The sequence below is a fragment of the Xenopus laevis genome, chromosome 5S (genome assembly GCF_017654675.1).
Source record: "Xenopus laevis strain J_2021 chromosome 5S, Xenopus_laevis_v10.1, whole genome shotgun sequence".
NCBI lineage: Eukaryota > Metazoa > Chordata > Amphibia > Anura > Pipidae > Xenopus > Xenopus laevis.
In genome coordinates, this window is record NC_054380.1 from 35,863,807 (window position 1) to 35,885,138 (window position 21,332).

At 40.1% G+C, this 21,332-nt stretch overlaps 1 protein-coding gene across 2 annotated transcripts; it reads right to left on the reverse strand.

Annotated features, from left to right (window-relative positions):
• Positions 1-1,930: 1,930 nt before the first annotated feature.
• On the reverse strand, positions 1,931-17,446 carry hnrnpu.S (heterogeneous nuclear ribonucleoprotein U (scaffold attachment factor A) S homeolog). 2 transcript variants are annotated; one of them, XM_041563966.1, is made up of 14 exons: positions 16,471-17,446; positions 13,768-13,867; positions 13,603-13,676; positions 12,964-13,103; positions 11,336-11,435; positions 10,363-10,475; positions 9,929-10,192; positions 8,915-9,034; positions 8,686-8,811; positions 7,085-7,253; positions 6,563-6,829; positions 5,872-6,059; positions 5,664-5,738; positions 1,931-2,730 (listed from the first exon to the last, which is right to left on the reverse strand). In XM_041563966.1, exons 1-14 carry the CDS (start codon positions 17,003-17,005, stop codon positions 2,698-2,700), a joined length of 2,304 nt encoding a protein of 767 aa, XP_041419900.1. In that variant the 5' UTR covers positions 17,006-17,446; the 3' UTR covers positions 1,931-2,697.
• Between the last annotated feature and the right edge of the window lie 3,886 nt (positions 17,447-21,332).

The window sequence follows — 21,332 nt, forward strand, 5'->3', positions numbered from 1 at the left end:
GGCTCTGAGCAGCTGTTGAGAAGCTAAGCTTAGTGGTCGTCGCAAATTATTAAGCAGAAAATTATGTGTCTGTAATATAAGCTGATGCTACAGGGCTGATTATTAAATATGGATTGCTGTGCTGCCATGTAGTAATCTATATTAATTACTAACCAGCCTTATATTGTGACATTTCTATTCTATGTGTACTGTATATTGTGAGTGGGTCCCTAAGCTCAGTAAGTGACAGCAGCACAGAGTATGTGCAGTGAATCAGCAGAAAAAAAGATGGGGAACTCTTGGGACATATCTTCCCTGCTACAGGGCATGGTTGCCTTGGGCTGGTACAGAAGCCCAAAGGGGGGGGGGGGGTTGGGGATATCACCCCAACATGCAGTGCATCAGTAAACAGTGACTGAAGTTTATCAAAGCACATGTCACAACTGGGGGCACCTGGGAAATGGAAAATAGGTCTAGCCCCATGTCAGATTTCAAAAATAAAAATGCAGCAGTCTGCTGGAGAAGCACTATTAATGATGCATTTTGGAATAAAAAATAAATAAATAAATAAAAAAAAAAGTTGTTTCTCCCATGACCATAATCCCCTTAATATACAGTTTATCCAGTCTGCTTGGAATCGAGGGTTCTTTGGATGTTTAAATAATGTAAACATTAAATAAACCTAGATAGTTCTACTTCCAATAAGGATTAATTATATTTTAATATGAATAAAGTACAAGGTACATTTTTTTGTCACAGAGAAAAGGAAAAAGGTTACCAATAAAATCTATTATCTTACTAGAAGTGGTTTCTGGGTTCAGTATAGTTTTGTTTTTAGGGAGCTTTAAGTGACACGGATACTAAAAAAACCCAAAAAAATACTTTACTTTTTAAAAATATATGTATGTGTGAATATGTATATTTTTAAAATATGAATGTACATTAAAATTTACCTATAGGCCATGCTGATCATATATTTGCAGAGGTTAGTTTTTGTATGCAATTGTTAGTTGAAGTTCATTAACCTGACTGTTTTGCCAACCTGACTGTCCCATCTCAGCCTGTCAGTTAAGTTTCTAATGCTGACGGACTCCTTTACAAATATGGCAGCCCCCTCATACAGGAACATGGGGCATCAGAGAGGTAATGTAAAAGCATTGTGCAAACACTTTATGGCAAAGTTATAAAATGCTTTCAAAGGCAATATTATAATAGATGTGTAAAAAAAAAAATGTACATTTCTAGTGTCAGTATTTCTAAGAGTCATTGATAAACATTTAATGCACTATTCATATTTTAGGGGCTTCGTATGTTAGTATAAGCATATTGCAGTATAATAAAATCATGACATTCATTTTTATAACCTGTCAGAGAATCTATTAAAAAAAACGGTCTGCTCAGTTTGGGGGCTGTGATAACATATATCCATTCTGACTTCTACATGAAGCAGGGTTTAAATTAGATTTTTGGGTTATAATACAGCAATATTCTGGTGCAAATGCAACTTGCTGCCTGGACTTCTCCCAATCTCAGACAAACTGCCTAAAATCTCTCATTACACAGCCTTACCCTCATCTAATCCAGCATTTCTTCCACATGCATTATATGCTGAGCAAAATTAGACAACCTTTTTTCTTCTTTACGGACTCCTAATAGTGCCCTTTCACACGCCTTGTAACGGCCTACCTTTTAGACTGTAAGCTCTATTTTGCAGGGACCTCTTTAGCATTTGTATCAGTTCTTGTATGTAAAAAAGACTTCGTGTTACAGAATAGGTTAGTCTTTCCTAAACAAGTTTTAAGAACAAAAATATTTGTGAAGGGTAAACCGTTCCAGAAAATATCCCTAAAATGTGACTGCAAAACAATTGCTGGGCAGCAGTTTGTTTTTTTGTGGTAAACCCATTGGTGGTGAAAAGTCTAAAAAAGAAAGATTCTTTGCAACACTCAAGTAGATGGGTTGATAAGCCCGATACCTTGTTTATTAGTGTTTATATTCTTAGTTTACCCACCAATAATACTTTCATAATAAAGAAAACAGTTCCTTGTTAACTATACAGCATCTAAAAAAAGACTGTACATAAGAATCAGATTAATAATAATAAAAAAAAAAAAAAATGATACACAAGTGTAGTAACTCATTGGCACAATTTGTCTTATAAAGAGGTAATTCTGAAGTCCTAAATTGACTCCGTTGGGTCAGAATAGGTCCAAAAAGTACTTGGAACAAAATTCTAAGTTAGGGAAACGGTTTAACTTCATTTTTTGCCTCTGCAACTGTTTTCCTGACCATTTCATAGGCCATCTTTGCATTATCTATGTTACAGAAGCAACGCACAAAAGAAATGACTCGGAATTCAAGCAGCAGATTGCACTACAGCCCTGTCTGGAGTTGCTGTTACATGCAAATAACACTTTCATTCTAACAAAAGCGTTTAATCTTTAGTCCAGGGCCGAAAGGAGAAGCTGCTCTGGCAATATTTCCTCAGGTTGATTCTTTAGACTATGTAAACTAGCACTTTGACTATGGCATATAACAAACACCTGTTTTAAAACATCACCTGCAATAGCTGCCAATACCTTGCAGTTTTCCCAAGATTAAACTTTAAATAGCTTTACTTGATATTAAGTCTGTAAAAGGTTTTCTACAAGTAGACTAAGGGACAAGGTCCTCATGATAACTTCTATAAATACCTACCTGCTTTACATGTACTTACCTTTAAAAACACACTTCTGCAGTTAGGTACGACAACTGAAAAAAAAAAAAAAGAAAAAAAAGAAAATAAGTGAAACTTGCTTTACAGAGGCCAGTGTTAAGCTACTATTTGTTCTTTAAATCTATCATGTCAATAAATCATTCCTTTAGTCCATTAAATCTTATATACACACACAAGTTTTCAAATAAAGCGCAGCACAGAAAAATCGAAATAACTAAGGTACAAAAGACCTTGCTTAAGCGATGTACGGCACAGTGGGGAACCAAAACTGAATGGCAACAGTAACATTGCTGCACTGGAGAAAAAGAGGGGAAAAACCCTGCTGTTCAAAATAGGTATACTACACTGAGGAGAAAAGAGAAAAAAAAATAATTTTTGAAAAAAAATTAAAGCTGCAGTTGGATCACACAAGATTGTCCAACCCCCCACCAAGCTCACCATGATGTCATAAAATGCTTGGGGAGGGGGCAAATGAAGGCAGAATTCAAAAACAAAAATCTTATACCTGTAAATACAAAGACTAATCTGAATGCTCACCAAATCTGTCAATCCAATGCCATTATATGGATACTAAAGTGAGGGAATCTAAAATTGTACATTCACACAAACACGATCCACGAGCAATCATCTTTGTGCAATATTTTGTAGTTCTGTTCATTCTAGAAGCATAGAACTGTACTTGAGCTCAAGTGCAATAATTAACTTAGGTGATTCACAGGCCATTGTAAAATAGGATCCTTTATTTTCTGTAGTTGCCTCCCTGCATGGTCCTATGATTGCCCTTTCGGATATCTAGTTATTTAAAACTATAAAGCTGTAATGCTATAGTACACAATTACCCTTGTGAGAAAGCACTATTTGGGCTGCTAAAGGTCTCATTTAAGTGTTTCACAACTCACTTCCAGAGAAAAAGCCACACACACACAGTTCAAAAAAGGCACCAAATCATTTAAGGGTAGTTTTAATTAAGACTAGGAAGAGGGGATAAAATCCCTCTGTGGAAAAGGGATTTATGGACATATGCAACTTACCAGAAAAAGTTAGTATATATTGTTGTGAAGCATGTACTTTATGTACAAAGTCAGCTCATAAAAGGAACTCCCATCCATGATTAAGAGACGGGAGCAGTTATCAACTTGTCAAACTTTACCTTAAGGGCAATAAGCCACAGAACGTCAGCTGCTCCAAAGCATTTTGTAGCGTTCAGCTGGGACATAGGTGAAATCCCCTCCATGTAACTTGTTACTTTATACCATGCTTCGCATCGCAGGGTTCTGACAACGCTGAACTGCTTTGCACAGATCTTGGGAAGCAGTATGAAAATAAAGCAGCTGGTGCTTATCTGGAGTAACTGCCATATGAAGGCCTTTGAGATGCATACAGACCAAGGCCAAACTGCTGTAAAAGGACAGAACCTCAATCCACTATTTTATAGCGGAACGAGTCTATACATCACAAACATTTTATTTCTTTATCTGTATTCATGGATAAGCAGTCATGGCAGATATGAGGGATTTAAGTTTTTTTTAAAGGTGTGACAATGCCAAACACAAGCATGTAGTTCACGTTCATTTATTGCAAATAAAGGTCTGCATATGTTTCTTCAGCTCACCCTCAATAGAGGTTAGCAGGCGAGAGATAACCATTAAAGAACGGACATGATTTAAAATGAAATGCGGATTATTAAACGACTCACAGTTTCATTAGTTTACAAAGTTGGTGCAACTACAAGCACACTAGGCAAATAAAGAGGGATAGGGAAAGTGGAGATACAAACACACAGCTATCTTCATATAGATCCCATTGGACAACTAGATTTACAACAAATTTCGTTTAATAAGAAATAGGCAATACGCCTTTTCTTCGAATCAAAATGCATAACAAACTGAGTAAATGGTGTTGAACCTTCACAAGTTAAAGTCTCCGTGGTTTCCACAGAAAGCAAAATACATTAAACAGCTTTTTAAACATACTACACCCTAAGGTTCATGTGAAAGTTTCATAAAGCATCTATCCAATGCTACAAGCTATCTTGAAACCCTTAAAATGCCTGTACTTATTCCCTGTAAGGAAGGTAGAGAGGAAACGGGTTTTTACAAAGTTTCAGTCAGTCAACAAGGGCGACTTGGCATGCCAACATTTCAACTGCAATTTGGACAGGATATCCCAGCTAAAGTCATTGCAGTCCTTAATAAAAGACACCGGTTACAAAGCAACATCTTTACTTTTTGTTATGGTAAAAAAAAAAAAAAAAAAAAAAGTCACATTACAGATAAAAATGAAGAACCCTGAAATACTGACACATTCTGATCGTGCACAATGCTAAGGTTCTTATTCATCGCTTTAAAACGGCAATTAAAATGTACAAAAAAAATTGTAATTAAACCTAGAAAGCAACAAAAAAATAAATGGGAATAACCCAAATGAAAGTAATAAAGAACCCGCAGGCACTTCCTCTTGTGGAATGTTTTTTTTTTGTTTTGTTTAAAAGTTAGCCTAAAGAAAAACAGTCGACTTCTTGTGAAGGTTTTGAAGAGAAATATGTATCAGTTCATTTTTATTTGGGTATTCAATAATATCCTTGGTGGTACTGCTGGCTCCATGGCTTTTGACCCCAGTATTGCTGCAATTAGAAAAAGGGGTAAATATTAACATGTTAACAAGCTTTTAAGCTTATTTGCCAACAAGAACGGCTCAGGTCATATGTGTAACATTTGATTCAGTTTCATCCTACTACTTTAAACAGGGAGCCCAATCTAGACTAAAATCCAAGAAACTCAGTAGTACTAAAACTGATCTTATGTAACTTACGGCAAGAGAATTTAATGGGATATGGCCAAAGCCGGGCGCAAAGGTCTGTGTTAGAGTAGCTCGGTGGATAAAAAAAATAAAAATTAAAAATAGGGTGCAAAAAGGAAAAAAAGAAAAAGTTTGCAAGTCGTTAACGCTATTTCAGCGAAATACTTACACCCTGCTGCTGCCACTGGTTGTAACCCTGAGACTGGTTTTTGAAGCCACGGTTATTTCCCCTTCCTCTGAAGTTCTGCAGAAAAAAAAAAAAAGTAGGTCAGAAAATTCAGATTTTCAATCAAAAAAAATGCAGCAATCCATTCTTCCCTTGTTTCCTAAAACATGCCACAAAGAGATGGGTGGGGACAATCAAAAATAAATTGTACCTGGTTGTAGTTACCACGACTGGGCATTCCACCTCCACCACCACGGCTGAAGTTTCCACGGTTACCATAGCCACCTCTGTTGGGGTAAACTGGTGCACGGGGGTATGGATAACCAACTGCACCACTACCTCCACCCCCACGTTGGGGCATATTCCCTCTCCGGTTGTATCCTCCACGGTTTCCTGGAGCTACAAACATTTAACTAGTTTAACATCACACTTTCTAATAAGATTTTAAATAACATTCCCAGTTACAGATATCTACAAACAACGTGCACTTGACATTTTTAATTTGGGGTAGGGCCAGCTTCCCCCAAATATTGCATCTTGCCAACTTCTGAGGGGGTATTTAAAAGGAGATTGGTATTCTGAGCAATGGTCAAGTAAGTTGACCAAATCCTGAAATCAAATTATCCAATATTCTGGAAGTAATATTGTAAATCCCCAAGGCAGTATCCTTTTAAGTCTACTAGAAAATCATGTAAACATTAAACCCAATAGACTCATTTGCTCCCAGATTAATTATGCCTTAGTTTTGATCAAATACAAGGTACTGTTTTATTATTACAGAGAAAAAGGAAATCATTTTTAAATATTTGGATAAAATGGAGTCTATGGGAGACTGCCTTTCCGTAATTAGTCTTTCTGGATAAGAGTTCCCATACTTGTACAACTACATGGTGCACACATACCTCCGCCCCTGAAATTTCCTCCGCGCATATTGTATCCTCCACCACCTCGGCCTCTATGACCATGGCCATGAGACATGCCACCTCTCCCTCTGGTATTTTTGTTCTTGTTTATTTTCTTTGCTCCAATATTTAGTTTTTTCTCTGGAGGAAGAGTCGTCTTACTCTCCTCCTTATATTGCTCAATTAGCTTCTCAGCCTCCTCCTTTTGCAACTCGACATAAGTAATTTCATCAAAGCATTCACTTGCTTCTGGAAGAGTCAAGTTACCTAAGGAAGTGGGAAAAAGAATTTGTTTTAGATCAGGGGCCATCGCATCCATCACTAACCAGAATAGTTGTTACAAAGAAAGCTAGAAATGAGAGGTGCCGGGTTCATTTACAGTACTTGCTATAGTGGACAAACCAAACCCTCACAAGTTAGTGTTTGGTAACATGGCATAGAAGCCTTTAAGCTCTGGACACTTTGTTGCTTACCTATTCGAAATGCAAGTCAGATTTTTCAAGACCATTGAATGCTGCTTACCTTTCATTTTAAGGACTGCATGTTCTGGAAGATCTTTACCTTCCACCTCAGACTTTTTCTGGGTTCTTTCCTTATACACCTCATCTGTTGGACAGACAACAATAGCTTTGCGTTGGAAGCCAGCAAACAAGCACATTTTCCTTCTCTGTGCAGCGGATGACACGTTTGTCTGCAAAGTGAAAAATAAGTCAAAAAACACAATTTAGAAATTGTGTGCTGCAAGCTACAAGGCACTATACCAAGGATTTACTTTTGTAAATACACATTTATCCAGAAAGATTTGAATTACAGCACCGTTAAAGGAGAAGGAAAGGCTAAAACTAAGTAAGCCTTATCAGAAAGGTCCATCTAAATATACCAGTAAACCCCCCAAGTAATGTCCCCTGTCAAAAGAAACACAGCATTTCTTTCCTTCTATTGTGTACTCATGGGCTTCTGTATGAGACTTCCTGCCTTCAGCTTAAACCTCATTGCCCTGGGCAAGAGCATGCTCAGTTTGCGCCTCTCCCGCCACCCCTCCCTTCTCTACTGTAATCTGAGCCCAGAGCAGGGAGAGACTCAGGCAGGAAGTGATGTCACACCACATTAATACTGCAGCTCCTATTCTAAACAAACAGAGTTTCTAGAGCTTTTTACTCAGGTATGGTAAAACATTCTACAGAATAAATATAGCATTCTAGCTTGCACTATTGCAGCTAATCTATTGGCAATAAAATGCCTCTGTAGCTTTCCTTCTCCTTTAATGACCACAACATCCAGTTTAAGCAAGTCTAAATAATTCTTCTGTGTAAGAAGACAGCAAACTGTATTTATGAAGGGTAAATCATGTAAGGACTTCCTGTCTGGAAACACTCCGTAAAATATATTCCACACTAACACATTTTAAAGCTAAAATTCAAGGTGTCTTGTGCGCATTTTGGCCTAAATTTCAGTTACAAGTTTTGAGTACAAAGAGATAAAAACAGTGTTTTCTAGAAATGGTAATGCTTTATGCTTAAGGCAATGTCACAGAAATTAACCTTAATTTAGCAAAACATTGGCATTTTAAGATCCAGAACACTACCATAGCATATTATGAATTGAATATAGAATTATATAACATTTTTCCCCAATACTGGAATTTAAAGCTTATTACCTTCTCAAGCCACTCTGCAAGCACACACTTTTTTGTAAACTTTGGCCCACTTTAACTTCAGCAACTGTTTTTTTTCCTGTTATAATTGACACAATTGTTGCCAACATTCCACAGACACTGGTAAGAAGTGTTATCGACCAATGTAAACAGACTAACTAATAACTTAGAATAATAACCTGGATTACAGACCTAATATTGAGAAATAGCTGAAAAGAAGTTAAGGAACTTTGACGTTGCAACTTCAATTTTACTAGTAGCGTTTGAGGCAAAAAAAATTACCAGTGAAAGGCAACATTGCCTTTGATTTAAATGCTAATTATATTTAACATGAAATGGGACAATAGCCCTTTTCAAAGCAAAGCTAAACAAATATCTGGTGGATTAATGTGTGTCCAGTGGCCCTGTGTGCTTTAAAAACCCAAATCTCCTTTGGTCCCAATTACGGTGTGAGTAAATCGCTAGTTACCTGATCCAGGATAAAATGTCTTCTCTTACGAGCAGCGATCTCTATAAACTTGCTCAGGCATTGTGGGGCCCTCTGTAGCAAAGCATTCAACTTTCCAGTGTCAGACACCTGCTTTTTGCAACCAACCTAGAAAACAAAAAGGGCTGTAAGACAAGACCGTTTAAAGTAAAACTTTAAAAAAAAATAAGGGGCGAAATAACATACCCCTTAAGTATATTAGGATTCTTACCGTCATCTTTTCCATAATAGTGTTTGTTCCAAGTATGTTGTATTTGCCAGGGTTCTCTTTAATGTGCGTATTTACCCATGTTGTCTTTCCAGCACCTGGCAAGCCGATCATCATGATGACCTTTCAAAAAGAAAAGGTAAAGCTATCACAAAGAAGAAAAACATTGAACTTAAATGCATTTAGAGGTATCCTTAGAAAGTTACAAGCAATACACTTAAAGTATCATGTCATGATTAACCATATTAATATACCATAGAATATTTAAAATTAACCTACAAGATCCCGAGTTCCTATAGGGTTGAACTGTTGGTCCTTTACAGCTTGCATAACACTCACCATCAACCCAGTCAATATTTTCTGTTATTTATATAGAGCCAACACATTACTGCAGTACTTTAGAGTTTACCATTTCGTTTACATCACTCCATGCCCCAGTGCAACTTACAGTTTAAAGTACAGTAACATCAAAAATGGAAGTGTTTAAAAGTAATAAAAATATAGTGCAGTGTTGTCCTGCACTGGTAAAAATGATGTGCTTGTTTCAGAAACACTATTGTTTATATAAATAAGCTGTGTAGCAATGGGGGGCAGCCATTTAAAGTGGAAAGGGCTCAGGTTACACAGCCGAGAAGTTCTGTGAAACACAACCGTGTTCAGTCATCCACTATTTAAAGGAACAGTAATCTCAAAAAACTAAAGTATTTTAAAATAATGAAAATATAATATACAGTTGTCCTGCACTGGTATATCTGGTGTGTCTCCTGTGCCTTTTTTCTGCTTTTAATGGCTGCCCCCATGGCTACACAGAAGCTTGTTTATATAAGCTATAGTTGTGTTTCTGTAACAAACACTCCACTTTTACCAGAGCAGGGCAACAGTACATTATATTTAAAATTACTTTGAAACACTCATTTTATGGTGTAAATTTGGTATTTAGAGGTGACCCAAAAATCAAAAGTAGGGAAAAACTGCTTTTGATAATCCCACATCATGTTCACTTTTAAACATACTTACTTCACAATCCTGCTTCAGATCTGGCCCCAGAGGTGCTCTGACTCTGTCTTCCAAAGGAACATTCTGAATTAATGTATAGCCTTCTGGGATAGGAAAAAATGGTTCTGCCATCTGCCCAAAGTTGAATTCAACAGCACAGTTGTGGCAGAGAACATGTGGGAAGAGAGACTGCTCTGATAGATTATCTTTGCTAATCTTAAAAGCAACCCCAAGGTCCTGGCCATTCTTTGCATAAGAAAGTTCAACTTCATCTTCTTCAAAATTCTGCAAAAGATAAAACAGTTCTCAGAATATTGAAGTCAAACCGTAAAACACAGTTTCCAACTCTAATCACATAAGGAATAAACGAAAGACATATTTCATTATGTTTTGCAAAATTTAAAAGGCCTCCAACTGTTGCACACAAGATGTTTTAATAGAAATAAACTACTCACAGCACAGCAAGTGATCACATCATTCTCATCATATTTCTCGCCATACTCCTCAGCAACACCATTGTAACATTTTGCAGCTTTGAGAGAATAACCATAGGAATTTTCCTCCTCTCCTAGCAAAGAAAAATATAAAATTGTACTATTAGGTGTTCAATGTAATTCCCACCCCCAATCATATATGGACCTGTATCTGGAAACAATTTATCCATTAAGTTCCAAATTACATGAAGGTTATCTCCCATAGAGACCGTTTTAAACAATTTGCCTTGTGCTTCATCAGAACTAGGCTGCATGAATCTACATTGAAGGCAAAACAATTCTGAACAGATTTTAAGGTATGCTGCTCTAAATTACTCAAACTTCCCTTTCCAGAAAACCCTAAGTATTCTTGATAACAGATCTATACCTTTACTGACGTACAGTATGTGCTATATAAATGTAAAGCATCAGCATACTGTCATACTTCACTAAGGATGCTGCCAAAATGAAGACCTCACTAGCTTGCATACCGGATAGGGGTGTCCCTCTGAAATATCTAAACTATGTCTGGGATAATGTAAGCAGCAACCATAAATAAACAATGAAGCGCACAGATTAGACATTTAAAAGCCTTAAACGGTATTATGGGGACTGTAGATTACTTTCAGCTGCATTGAAACTTGATTTGAATGTAAACATGTTTCAGAGCAGTGACTTACATGATTTAAGGCTTAGTTTAAAAGGAATATAAAATTAGGCTACATTCAATATTTATATGTGAAGTTTTGCAGAGGGTCAACTTAAACCCAATAAAATCTTTAAAGAGGGATTGGAGAATTCGCTTAGAGAAACTGCATTATTAAACGCACATGAGGCGGTTTGCCCTGCTTCGAAATTCTACATAGGAAGGCACATCATTGCGGTCATGAAGAACACTTCTTGCCTAGTAAAGTGTTATAAACAGGGCAATGTTCTCCCTAGACTATTTACATACCAAGCATGTACCCAGAGGAGCTCATGGACCAGCCAACGCGAACTTCATGAACATCTGTTTCTTTTGTATATACATGTTTTACTGGAATCTTCTCAGTAACCTGGGTGGGGGGAAAAAAAAGTTGGATTAAAGGAACAGTAACATCAAAAAAATATAATGTACTGCTACACTGATACAATTTGTGTGATAGCTTTAGGAACAACTATAGTTTATATCAGGGGTGTCCAAACTACGGCCCGCGGGCCAACTGCGGCCCGCGACTCATTTTTAATTGGCCCGCAGGCCGCAGCATTTCACACCACCCCCCTCCCCAGTCGGTGCAGTGGAAGTGGCCAGCGGTGAAGAGGAAGTCTGCTGCAGTGCCAGAGAGGGAGCCGGAAGAGGAGCAGAACGTCGCAGCAGGTCACACGCGCACCTGCTGCACTTGAGAATACTGCTGCCGACTGGGATTCGACCTCCTCCCCATTCCCACTGCAGCAGCCAGCCTCCGTGAGTTTTTAAAGCTCTCCGTTCTCTCTCCGTTACACACTAAACTTCTGTCACTCCCCCTCCCTCTCAGAAACTAAAGGTGGACTCCTTGATTGTGACTTACTTCCCTGCTGCCGCACATTCATTTCTATGTGATCACTGAGACACGTGAGAAGTGTTGAAAATGTGCTGCTGCAGCTTGATCCTGCTTATCTAACAAGTGTCTCTGATCACATAGAAATGAATGTGCGGCAGCAGGGAAGTAAGTCACAGTCAAGGAGTCCACCTTTAGTTTCTGAGAGGGAGGGGGGAGCTGGCAGCTCCAGAAGGAGAGGAGCTTGTGTGTAACGGAGACTAGAGTTGTAAAACTATCGAGGGGGGGGGTGTAGCTTTTTTTTCATGCCTGGTTTCTGAGAGGGAGGGGGAGTTACAGAAGGTCAGTGTGTAACGGAGAGAGAATGAACAGTTGAATAAAAAATTACAAGATTACAGAGAGTGGGTGAGGGCTGGCTATCAGGCCTGGACTGGGAATCAAAATAGGCCCTGCCATTCCAAGTACACAGAGGCCCAAACATCCCCCTACCAGCCCAAATAGCCCCCTACCAGCCCACTATTTGGTAACTTTCTATGGAACCATATAGAAGCCCCTCTGGTATTTGCAGAACCCATAGATTGCCAGTCCGGGCCTGCTGGCTATGGGAAAAGAAGGAGATCAGTGCAGTAGGGCACTAACATATCATAGTAGCTTCACATTTAATTTTGCCTGGATCCAGCAGCTTCATGAAAATAAACTTAATGGTTCGAGTCAAAGAATGTCAGGCTAAACTGGTCGGCCCCCACACATTTTCACCTCATCAAATCTGGCCCTCGTTGTTAAAAGTTTGGACACCCCTGGTTTATATAAATATGCTGCTGTGTAGCCACGGGTGCATCCATTCAAAGTTGAAAAAGGAGAAAACGCACAGGATACACTCTATAGCAGATAATACTCTGTAGTATATACAATGGGGTTCTTTAGAATTTATCTACTGTGCTTAAATGGCTACACAGCAGCTTGTTCATATAAACTACAGTTGTGCTTCAATAGAAAACATATAACGTAATGTAAAACACAAGTTACTGGATTCAGACAGCTTTTGCAACTTTTTAAGTGCCCTCACCTTCATCTCAAAACAAACTTTTCCCTTTGAAACACCATAAGTGGCTCTTCCTCCGGCCCAGAGAAGTGCAAAGCTCTCCATGGTAAGAGATGACGCACTTAAGCGATCACGGGAAATTTTGAAGTGAAGATCACAATTGTCTGCAAAATATAATTATGCATAGGCAACATTTCCGGTTAGAAGCGATACACTGCACCCGTGTACAATATGGTTTAAAGGGAAAGAGTAAGTGATGTTAGCATATTGCTAGGTTCTGGACAGAAAAAAATAAGAATCCATTATTTTTGAACATAGCAGAATGTAGGAACAAATGAATTCAATTACCAATGGACTTGGTATTGTTACACCTTTACAAGTGAAAACAGAACTTTCCAGTCGCTATGGTTAAAGGTGGTAAAATTAGGTTTTTAAATGGACATGTACTGCCCAAATTATACATGTCTTTCTACCTAAATGTATTGTCTACGTGTGTATGTTAAAGACATGGCAATCTCGGATGGAATCATAAGTTAGTGCATGCATAGAAGCATCCAAATAACAGTTAATGGTATGGGCTAGTCTGTATTTCTGAGAAGTGTAATGCCGATAATGCAGGGAAAAACGAACATTCACCTGTAAAGTAAAAAAAAAAAAACTTACAAGTATCAAGAAGTACCATGGTGTCATCATACTTCTCATCGTCTTCATCAACTGGTGGTTGGGGGGACTTTGCCCTAAAATAAAAATATTGTTAAAGCCATTTCAAAATGCAAAGCAGAATTTCAGAATGCAAAGTAGAAAGACACTGGACAACGCTGTACCCACCTGTTATATTTATTCTCTTCAATATACTCAAAATAACCACGTCCATGATCCTCACGTGGCCTTTTCACACCTCTTTTATTCTCTTTAGCATCATTTCCATCTAGAAATAAGAATTTGAAGCTGAAACATCCACAATCTCTTATAATACACTTCACTCAATTCACCTTTTCCTCAAAAATAGAAACATTTTCATAAAGAGCTATCATTAACATACTAACATTCTATGTAAATAAATAAAAGCATCTGCTTGTCAAACAAATTTGCTTGTAGACAGACTATTCTCTTTAACCCTTAGGGTAAAAGGGCAAACCTGGAGATTTGGGGAGGTTTAGTCGCTCGGCAACTAATCTCCTCTTCTTCGGGCGACTAATCTCCCCGAACGGCTTCCCAGTCTTTTGCCTGGTAGAATACGAAATAGTCATGCTGAGTGGCACTCACGGAGCTTCGTTTTCCGAAGTCGCCTTATGAGGAAACTGTGCGCGACTTCGGAAAACTAAGTGCTGCGATGGCCATGCTGCAGGTGTTTTTTTCATTATAGCAGGCGGAAGACACGGGGAAACAGTTTCTCAAAATTACCCCCATTCACTTTCAGTGTGAACAGCCTGCAAACATCTGGTTCAATCAAGTTGGACCATAACTACTCAGTGCTGCAATGTGTGACATAAAGCTTAAGTATGGTAGGTTCCAGACACAACGCTTACTCAATTAGGAATAATTACTTTCAACATCTGTATTTCCACCCTCCACCCACAGTGCAAGTCATTTTTTTGCTTAGCTGTAGAAAGAGAAATAAATGTCCCATAAACCAGGAGTCAAAGGAAACCAGACAGCCTTGAGGCACACAAGTCTTTAACTGCCACTTGCAAACCAATATGAGATTTAAAGCCAGATGATATGCTTACAGACTAAGCATAACAAAACAATGCAGTATGTGGAAGCATGCAATGGCATTCTATGTGGCCTTGAGCCAATTAGTTAAAAAAAAAAAAAAACTACAGCCACAATCAAATTCCTCTGTTTACATGTTTCAAGATTACATGAGAGGTTACTGAAGTGCAAGTCATTCTCTGGGGAATGCCAACAGTAGCTCTGTGTCTTAACGCTTAGCATTACATTTGCTAAAAACACAAAATATCTGTCTCAGTGTGCCACCACCCCAAATAATCCACAAAACTGCACTCTCAAACTAGTGATATAAAGGTTATTTAGGATTAGCTCAAGAATCATGGCACATATCACCATGAAAGCATTTTAGCAATCTCTAGAATTAAGCTACAACAGGGAACACTTATTGACATACTATATGCCCCCTCATACATTGTGAAAGGTTATCTGGTGGCCCTTAAGATCCACTCTGCTCAGTATTACAACCTCAAATGGGGCCAGAGGTTCCCCAGCATTCATGTCACCTATAGATGGTTCCCCACAGTGTCATTTTCTTAAACTAAAACCAAACGGATGTATCAGATTCTGTTCTATGAGACCATGTGCATCAGTTCTCCCTCTGGTCTGCTAATCAGGTGGCTTCTGATACATCGTTTTATAAACAGAAGTGCACACAATTAAAACAGCCCCAAACTTTTCAATTGCAAACATGTTTACAAATAACTGCAACTGAAAGGTTAAAGGGGTGGTTCACCTTTATGTTAACTGTTAATATGTTATAGAATGGCTAATTCTAAGCAACTTTTCAATTGATACTTTTTATTTATTTTTTTAATTGTTTTCTAATTATTCGCTCTTTCCAGCCTTTAAAATGGGGTCCAGTGACACCATCTTAATAAAACAAATGCTTTGTAATGCTACACATTTATAGTTACTGCTGCTATTTATTATTCATCTTTCTATCTAGGCCCCCTCCTATTCCATTTTCTAATCCACATCAATGCATGGTTGCTAGGGTAATTTGGACCCTAGCAACCAGATTGCAGAAATAGCAAACTGGAGAGTTGCCAAATAAAAAAGCTAAACAACTCAAAAGCCACAAATAAAAGCCAATTGCAAATGGTCTCAGAATATCACTCCCTACATCATTCTAAGTGTTAACAGCCAATTTAATACACATATATTGGGAAGTTGCTCAGAATCGCTTTTCCCTTGCACAAAGAAAGCAAATGATTGTCAGAGCGGCTCCTTTAATATTTTATAGATAAAATGGCGGACAGAAAAGGGATAAACAAAGAACAGAACTAGCTGAATGAGCAGAGACGAACATGGCGGCGTTAAACCAGAGCAATTACACTCTAAACCCCCATTTCGCCTCAAGAAGCACAACAAAAGGAAAAGCCCCATAAAGCGGATCCCCGGACAGACAATAATGGCCGCGCCCGCCCACACGAGCACAAACAGCAGGAGCGCGTCACAGACACTTGGTCACATGGGGACAGGGAAGCTCCTCCCCAAGGAGTGACGCGCTGCTTCCCGAGCCCACCGACGTGATTCCTCGAGGAGACGTGACAAGATGGGCGCGCAAATACGCGAAACCCTCTTTGTCGGCGGTACTCGGGGAAATACTATTTGCAGGCGGCAATTCCATGCAGAAGTCAATAGGGCCCAAGACTTGTCCATCCCAGACAATAAGGGAGGATCAAGTGCTAGAACGGTGCTGTCTTTGTGAGGCTTTGTTGTAGTGCAGCAGATACAATATACGCGAGTGAAAGTAATGAATAATAATAATGTGCCACTGTCCCTCCCCAAACTCACCGCTTCTGCCGGCGCTGCCAGTCTCTTCGCAGTTGATGGCCATTAGTGGCTGTGGGCCGCAGGGCGCACTCTCGCTTTCCTCCTCCGCCTCGTCCTGCCCGTTCTCCACACTAGCCGCTTCCGCGTCATCCTCCTCCTCCTCTAGCCCAACTGGAATTCCTTCATCTTCCTCCTCTTCTTCCTCCTCTCCCTCCTGGAAGCCCTGATCGTCCCCGTTCTCATCTTCTTGCTCGGCATCAGCTATCTCCTCATTGGGCACCTCCTCGGCCCCATCCCCTCCATTTTCTCCGCCTAGCTCCATGCCTTCCTCTTCTTCCTCCTCTCCGGTTGCAGCCTGCTCTGGATCAACCGCATCCTCGGCTTCATCAGAGACCGCCGCTGCCCCTTCTCCAGAAGCGTTTCCCTCCTCGTCCAGCGCAGCCTGCAGTCTCTCCATCAGATCGGCCTTCAGCCCTTTGTCGCTCAGACGCCTCTTCTTCAGCTCTTCCTTCAGCTCCGATACCTTCAGCTTCTTCACATTTACCGGGGAACTCATTCTGACTGTCAGCGGTGCGAGCTAATTGACTGATTTACGCGAGGGGACCGCGAGCGTGTTTGTTGCGCTCTTACTCCTTCCAAAATGGCGGCACCAGCAAGGACAGAGAGCGCTGCCCTCTGTGGGGGAAGGAAAGAGCAGAGAATGAGGTTTGAGGGAAGTCGGGCTCTCCAAGGTTCTATTAGCTCCGCCCACCTGGAAGTGGGAAGTCTGATACCAAAGAGCCACGCCCAGGAGTATTAACTCTTGCAGCAGCAGCAGCAGCTAAATGCTTCGTGATTTGTACTGTGAGAACACGAATTCCCCTCCTCCCTGCCCGTTCCTCTCACGGCCCTAACGCACACTGTCCCGCTTCAATCAAGAAGGAGACCCGTGGGCTACAAATAGGTATAACCGCGCCTCTTATGTTCCAGTGATCATCTGTGTTCGCCTACGCACTAGTTCATAGAGCTCAACAGTCGCCCCGCCCCGTTGTAATAAAACATCCCTCCAATCACAGGCCCCGCTTCACCTTCCCTCTTCTTTCTCCCTTTATCGAAATTGCTGGTTTACCGTATTGCATCCGATGCTGCGCATCCCTTTACGTTTTTGCTTGCATCCTGGTTTGCCGTATTTTAACCAAGCGAACGGTTTTTCCTGGTCTCCATGTTTTACCACATATGTATAGCGCCCCCAGTGTTAGACTGGGACACCAGGGGCCCACCAAAAAAACTTAGACCAACGGCCCACCAAAAGTTTTTAGACCAGGGCCCCACAGTATTATTTTCTTCCTCTCCTTACTCAACCTCTATTCACCTAGGGGCACATTTACTAAGCTCAAGTGAAGGATTCGAAGTAAAAAAACGTAGAATTTCAAAGGTTTTTTTGGGTACTTCGACCATCGAATAGGCTACTTCGACTACGACGAAGTAAAAATCGCTCGACTATTGTACTGTCTCTTTTAAAAAAAAACTTCGACTACCTACTTCGCCACTTTAAACCTACCGAGCATCAATGTTAGCCTATGGGGACCTTCCCCATAAGCTTTCTAAGCTTTTTTTGATCAAAGGAAAATCCTTCGATCGATGGATTAAAATCCTTCGAATCGTTCGATCGAAGTATTTGCAGTAAATCCTTCGACTTCGATATTCGAGGTTGAAGGATTTTACTTCGATGGTCGAATATCGAGGGTCAATTAACCCTCGATATTCGACCCTTAGTAAATGTGCCCCCTAGTCTCTTTTCTTTACATACTATCATCTATCATTTCACCTATTTAGCCACTTTGTTCTCATAGAAATAGGGAATGGCCATGAAATAAGACAAAAATTTAGCAGCCTGAGGGCCCACTGACACCTGGGCCCACCGGGAGTTTTCCTGGTATCCCGGTGGGCCAGTCCGACACTGAGCACCCCTGTGGCGTGGGGTTGGTTGGGGGCATTGTGGGGGCCACAATAAAACCATAAGGCTGAAAATGCGCCTGTAAAATGGATTTTTATTATAGCACAATTATATTCCTGGAAGGTAGATGACAAAAGATCTCTTTTGTTTTCTAATGCTTTTTAAAGGTTTCACACACATATAATTAAAGGACCAGTAACATCAATTTTTTTAAAAAAAAACATTCGTTAGTATAGAAAGAAATAAAAACACCAAATTAAATACAAATTAAACTTTAAAATAGTGAAGCTTTTATTAAGAAATAATTTACAGTAACTCCGCTTCCTGTCCTCTACAGAAAAGGCGACAGGGCTACGACGATCCATTGTGCAGCGCTCGATTTCTTCTCCCATATTCTTCTGACAGCGTGTGGAAGGCGATTTCGGCAGGCTTTCTATTACCTTCCACAGAAGGCGGCCACAGAAATCAAGACTTTCCCTACACGCTGCTCCCACCAAACTCCTGCCCCTGTAACTAGCCCACAGTGCACATGCACCGTAACAACATAAGCGCCCTGCAGTACAGCCCGCTGCCCGGAGCCCAGATCTTTATGAGCGCATCTCCCTCCAGCTATGGGCTACAGCTCCAGCCTTCAGCAGCACCAGGGTTCTCCGTGAAATCAGAACCCAGTGTCAGTCAGAACTGGCAGGATGCCTGAGCTGCTGCAGCCGCTTCATCCGCTTCATCTCTTCTGTGTTCTTTTATTCCCTGTACGGAGGCTTTGATGAGATCATAAAGGGATGTCAAGTGGTAGATAATAACAGATATCATTTTGCCTAAATCCAAGCAGCATTCAGTTCTCTCCCGGGCACTGAGTTCCTGTTTGTGCCCCAGAGTTATCATTTTGTTACTGGTCCTTTAAATGCATACAAAAACCTTACTGTATGTTATTTTAAATAGATCTGAAAATGGCAGGCCCCAGAACCTTAATATACGTGGGCAAGTAAATAGATTCCATGTGGCAAATTCACTGCTACACTTCTCAGCTGGTTAAGTTTTGCTAGTGTTAATTCGTCAGCATGACCATTTCATAGCAATCTTTTGCTAGTGTTCAATTCTGCCACGCAAAACTTCGCTGAAGTCAATTTGAACAGGGTCGTATGGATGTCTTTATTAGAGATGTGGTTGCAAATGCTTGAAATGGCCTCTTTTTATTACAAATTTTTAAGGAAGAAAAATAAAGACAAAAGAGGTCCTCTAATGCCCTAGACATGAGCCCACCCTAAAACAGATGTGGTTGGGAAAAAAATATTAACACAAAAATCTTTAATAGTTAGTAATAGTAAGGCAATCCAGCTTTACAACTTTTTTGACTTTCCGGCATACAGGATATGATGTCACTGACATAAGTTTGGGTAGGATGTAGCTACACCTTATCAGTTCGCCAGGTCTAAGGTGGCGAAGGAAACTAGGGTGAAAGTGGTAACATTCTGTAAAATTCGCACTTTAGTGAATTTGCGGAGTAACGATCACTCGCCTGAGCGAAAATGCACCTGGCCCCCAATGGAGCAGATTTACTAAAGGGCAAAGTGGCTGTCGCTAGCAAACATTCGCCAGAAATCTCATCCACTAGGACATCGGCAATTTACTAACAGGCGTGGACGACACTTCACTAGTGAAAGAGACCGTTGCTAGTGCAGTTTTGCGCCCTATCGCCAGTCGCTTTTTCGCTCAGGCGAACGATCACTACTCTGCAAATTAAATAATTTGCAACTGCCAAGTTAATCACATGCAGATACCATATATACCATATTAACTTTGTGGTCAATTGACTCTTGACCCTTTGATAAAACAAACCCTATGTACATAATGGAATCAATTATCTGGGATGCTTGGGACCTGCAGTTTTCTGGATAAGAGAAAATATTTCCCATGGGCCCTCTGTACTACTGGCCATCCCTGCAACCACATGATCTGCTTCAACCTGGTTTATTTTATTACTGACAATGGGGAAGGTCCCCATAGGCTTTGCTATCTTTTTTAGGTCGAAGAAAAATCGTTCGATCGATGGATTAAAATCCTTCGAATCGAACGTTTCGAAGGATTTAATCGTTCGATCGAACGATTAAGGATCGAAGGAATTACGGTAAATCCTTCGACTTCGAAGGATTTGAATTCGGCAGTCGAATATCAAGGGTTACTTAACCCTCGATATTCGACCATAAGTAAATTTGCCCCTAAATGGTAGTGTGTTGGGAGTTTCCTTAACAGAAGAATCTAGTGGTTTTGTAAATAACAAGTTGTCTAATTCTGGGCAGTGTCATTCTGTGGCTACTAAAGCAAATAAAGTTCTGTCTTGCATAAAAAAGGGCATTAACTCAAGGGATGAAAACATAATTATGCCTCTTTCTAGGTCCCTGGTGAGGCCTCATCTTGAGTATGCAGTGCAGTTTTGGACTCCAGTCCTTAAGAGGGATATAAATGAGCTGGAGAGAGTGCAGAGATGTGCAACTAAACTGGTTGGAGAGATGGAAGACTTAAGGTTGGGGTTGTTTTCTCTGGAAAAAAAGGCAAGGGGACATGATTACACTTTACAAGTACATTAGAGGGCATTATGGACAAATAGCAGGGGACATTTTTACCCATAAAGAGGATCACCGCACCAGAGGCCACCCCTTTAGATTAGAGGAAAAGAACTTTCATTTGAAGCAACGTAGGTGGTTCTTCACAGTCAGGACAGTGAGGTTGTGGAATGCACTGCCGGGTGATGTTGTGATGCTGATTCAGTTAATGCCTTTAAGAATGGCTTGGATGATTTCTTGGACAAACATAATATCAAAGGCTATTACGATACTAAACTCTATAGTTAGTATAAATATGGGTATATAGAATTTATGTGAAGGTAGGAGGGGTGTCTGTATGGATGCTGGGTTTTCATTTGGAGGGGTTGAACTTGATGGACTTTGTC

What these genes read in the sequence shown, in the direction of transcription:
- hnrnpu.S (XM_041563966.1), bottom strand. Translation starts at nt 17,005, where the DNA reads ATGAGTTCCCCGGTAAATGTGAAGAAGCTGAAGGTATCGGAGCTGAAG. An exon ending in GTCGTGGTAACTACAACCAG is followed by an intron (nt 5,739 to 5,871) that starts GTACAATTTATT and finishes TTTTTTCTGCAG; the next exon opens with AACTTCAGAGGAAGGGGAAA. An exon ending in ACCAGTGGCAGCAGCAGGGT is followed by an intron (nt 2,731 to 5,663) that starts GTAAGTATTTCG and finishes TTTTTTTTTCAG; the next exon opens with TTGTCGTACCTAACTGCAGA.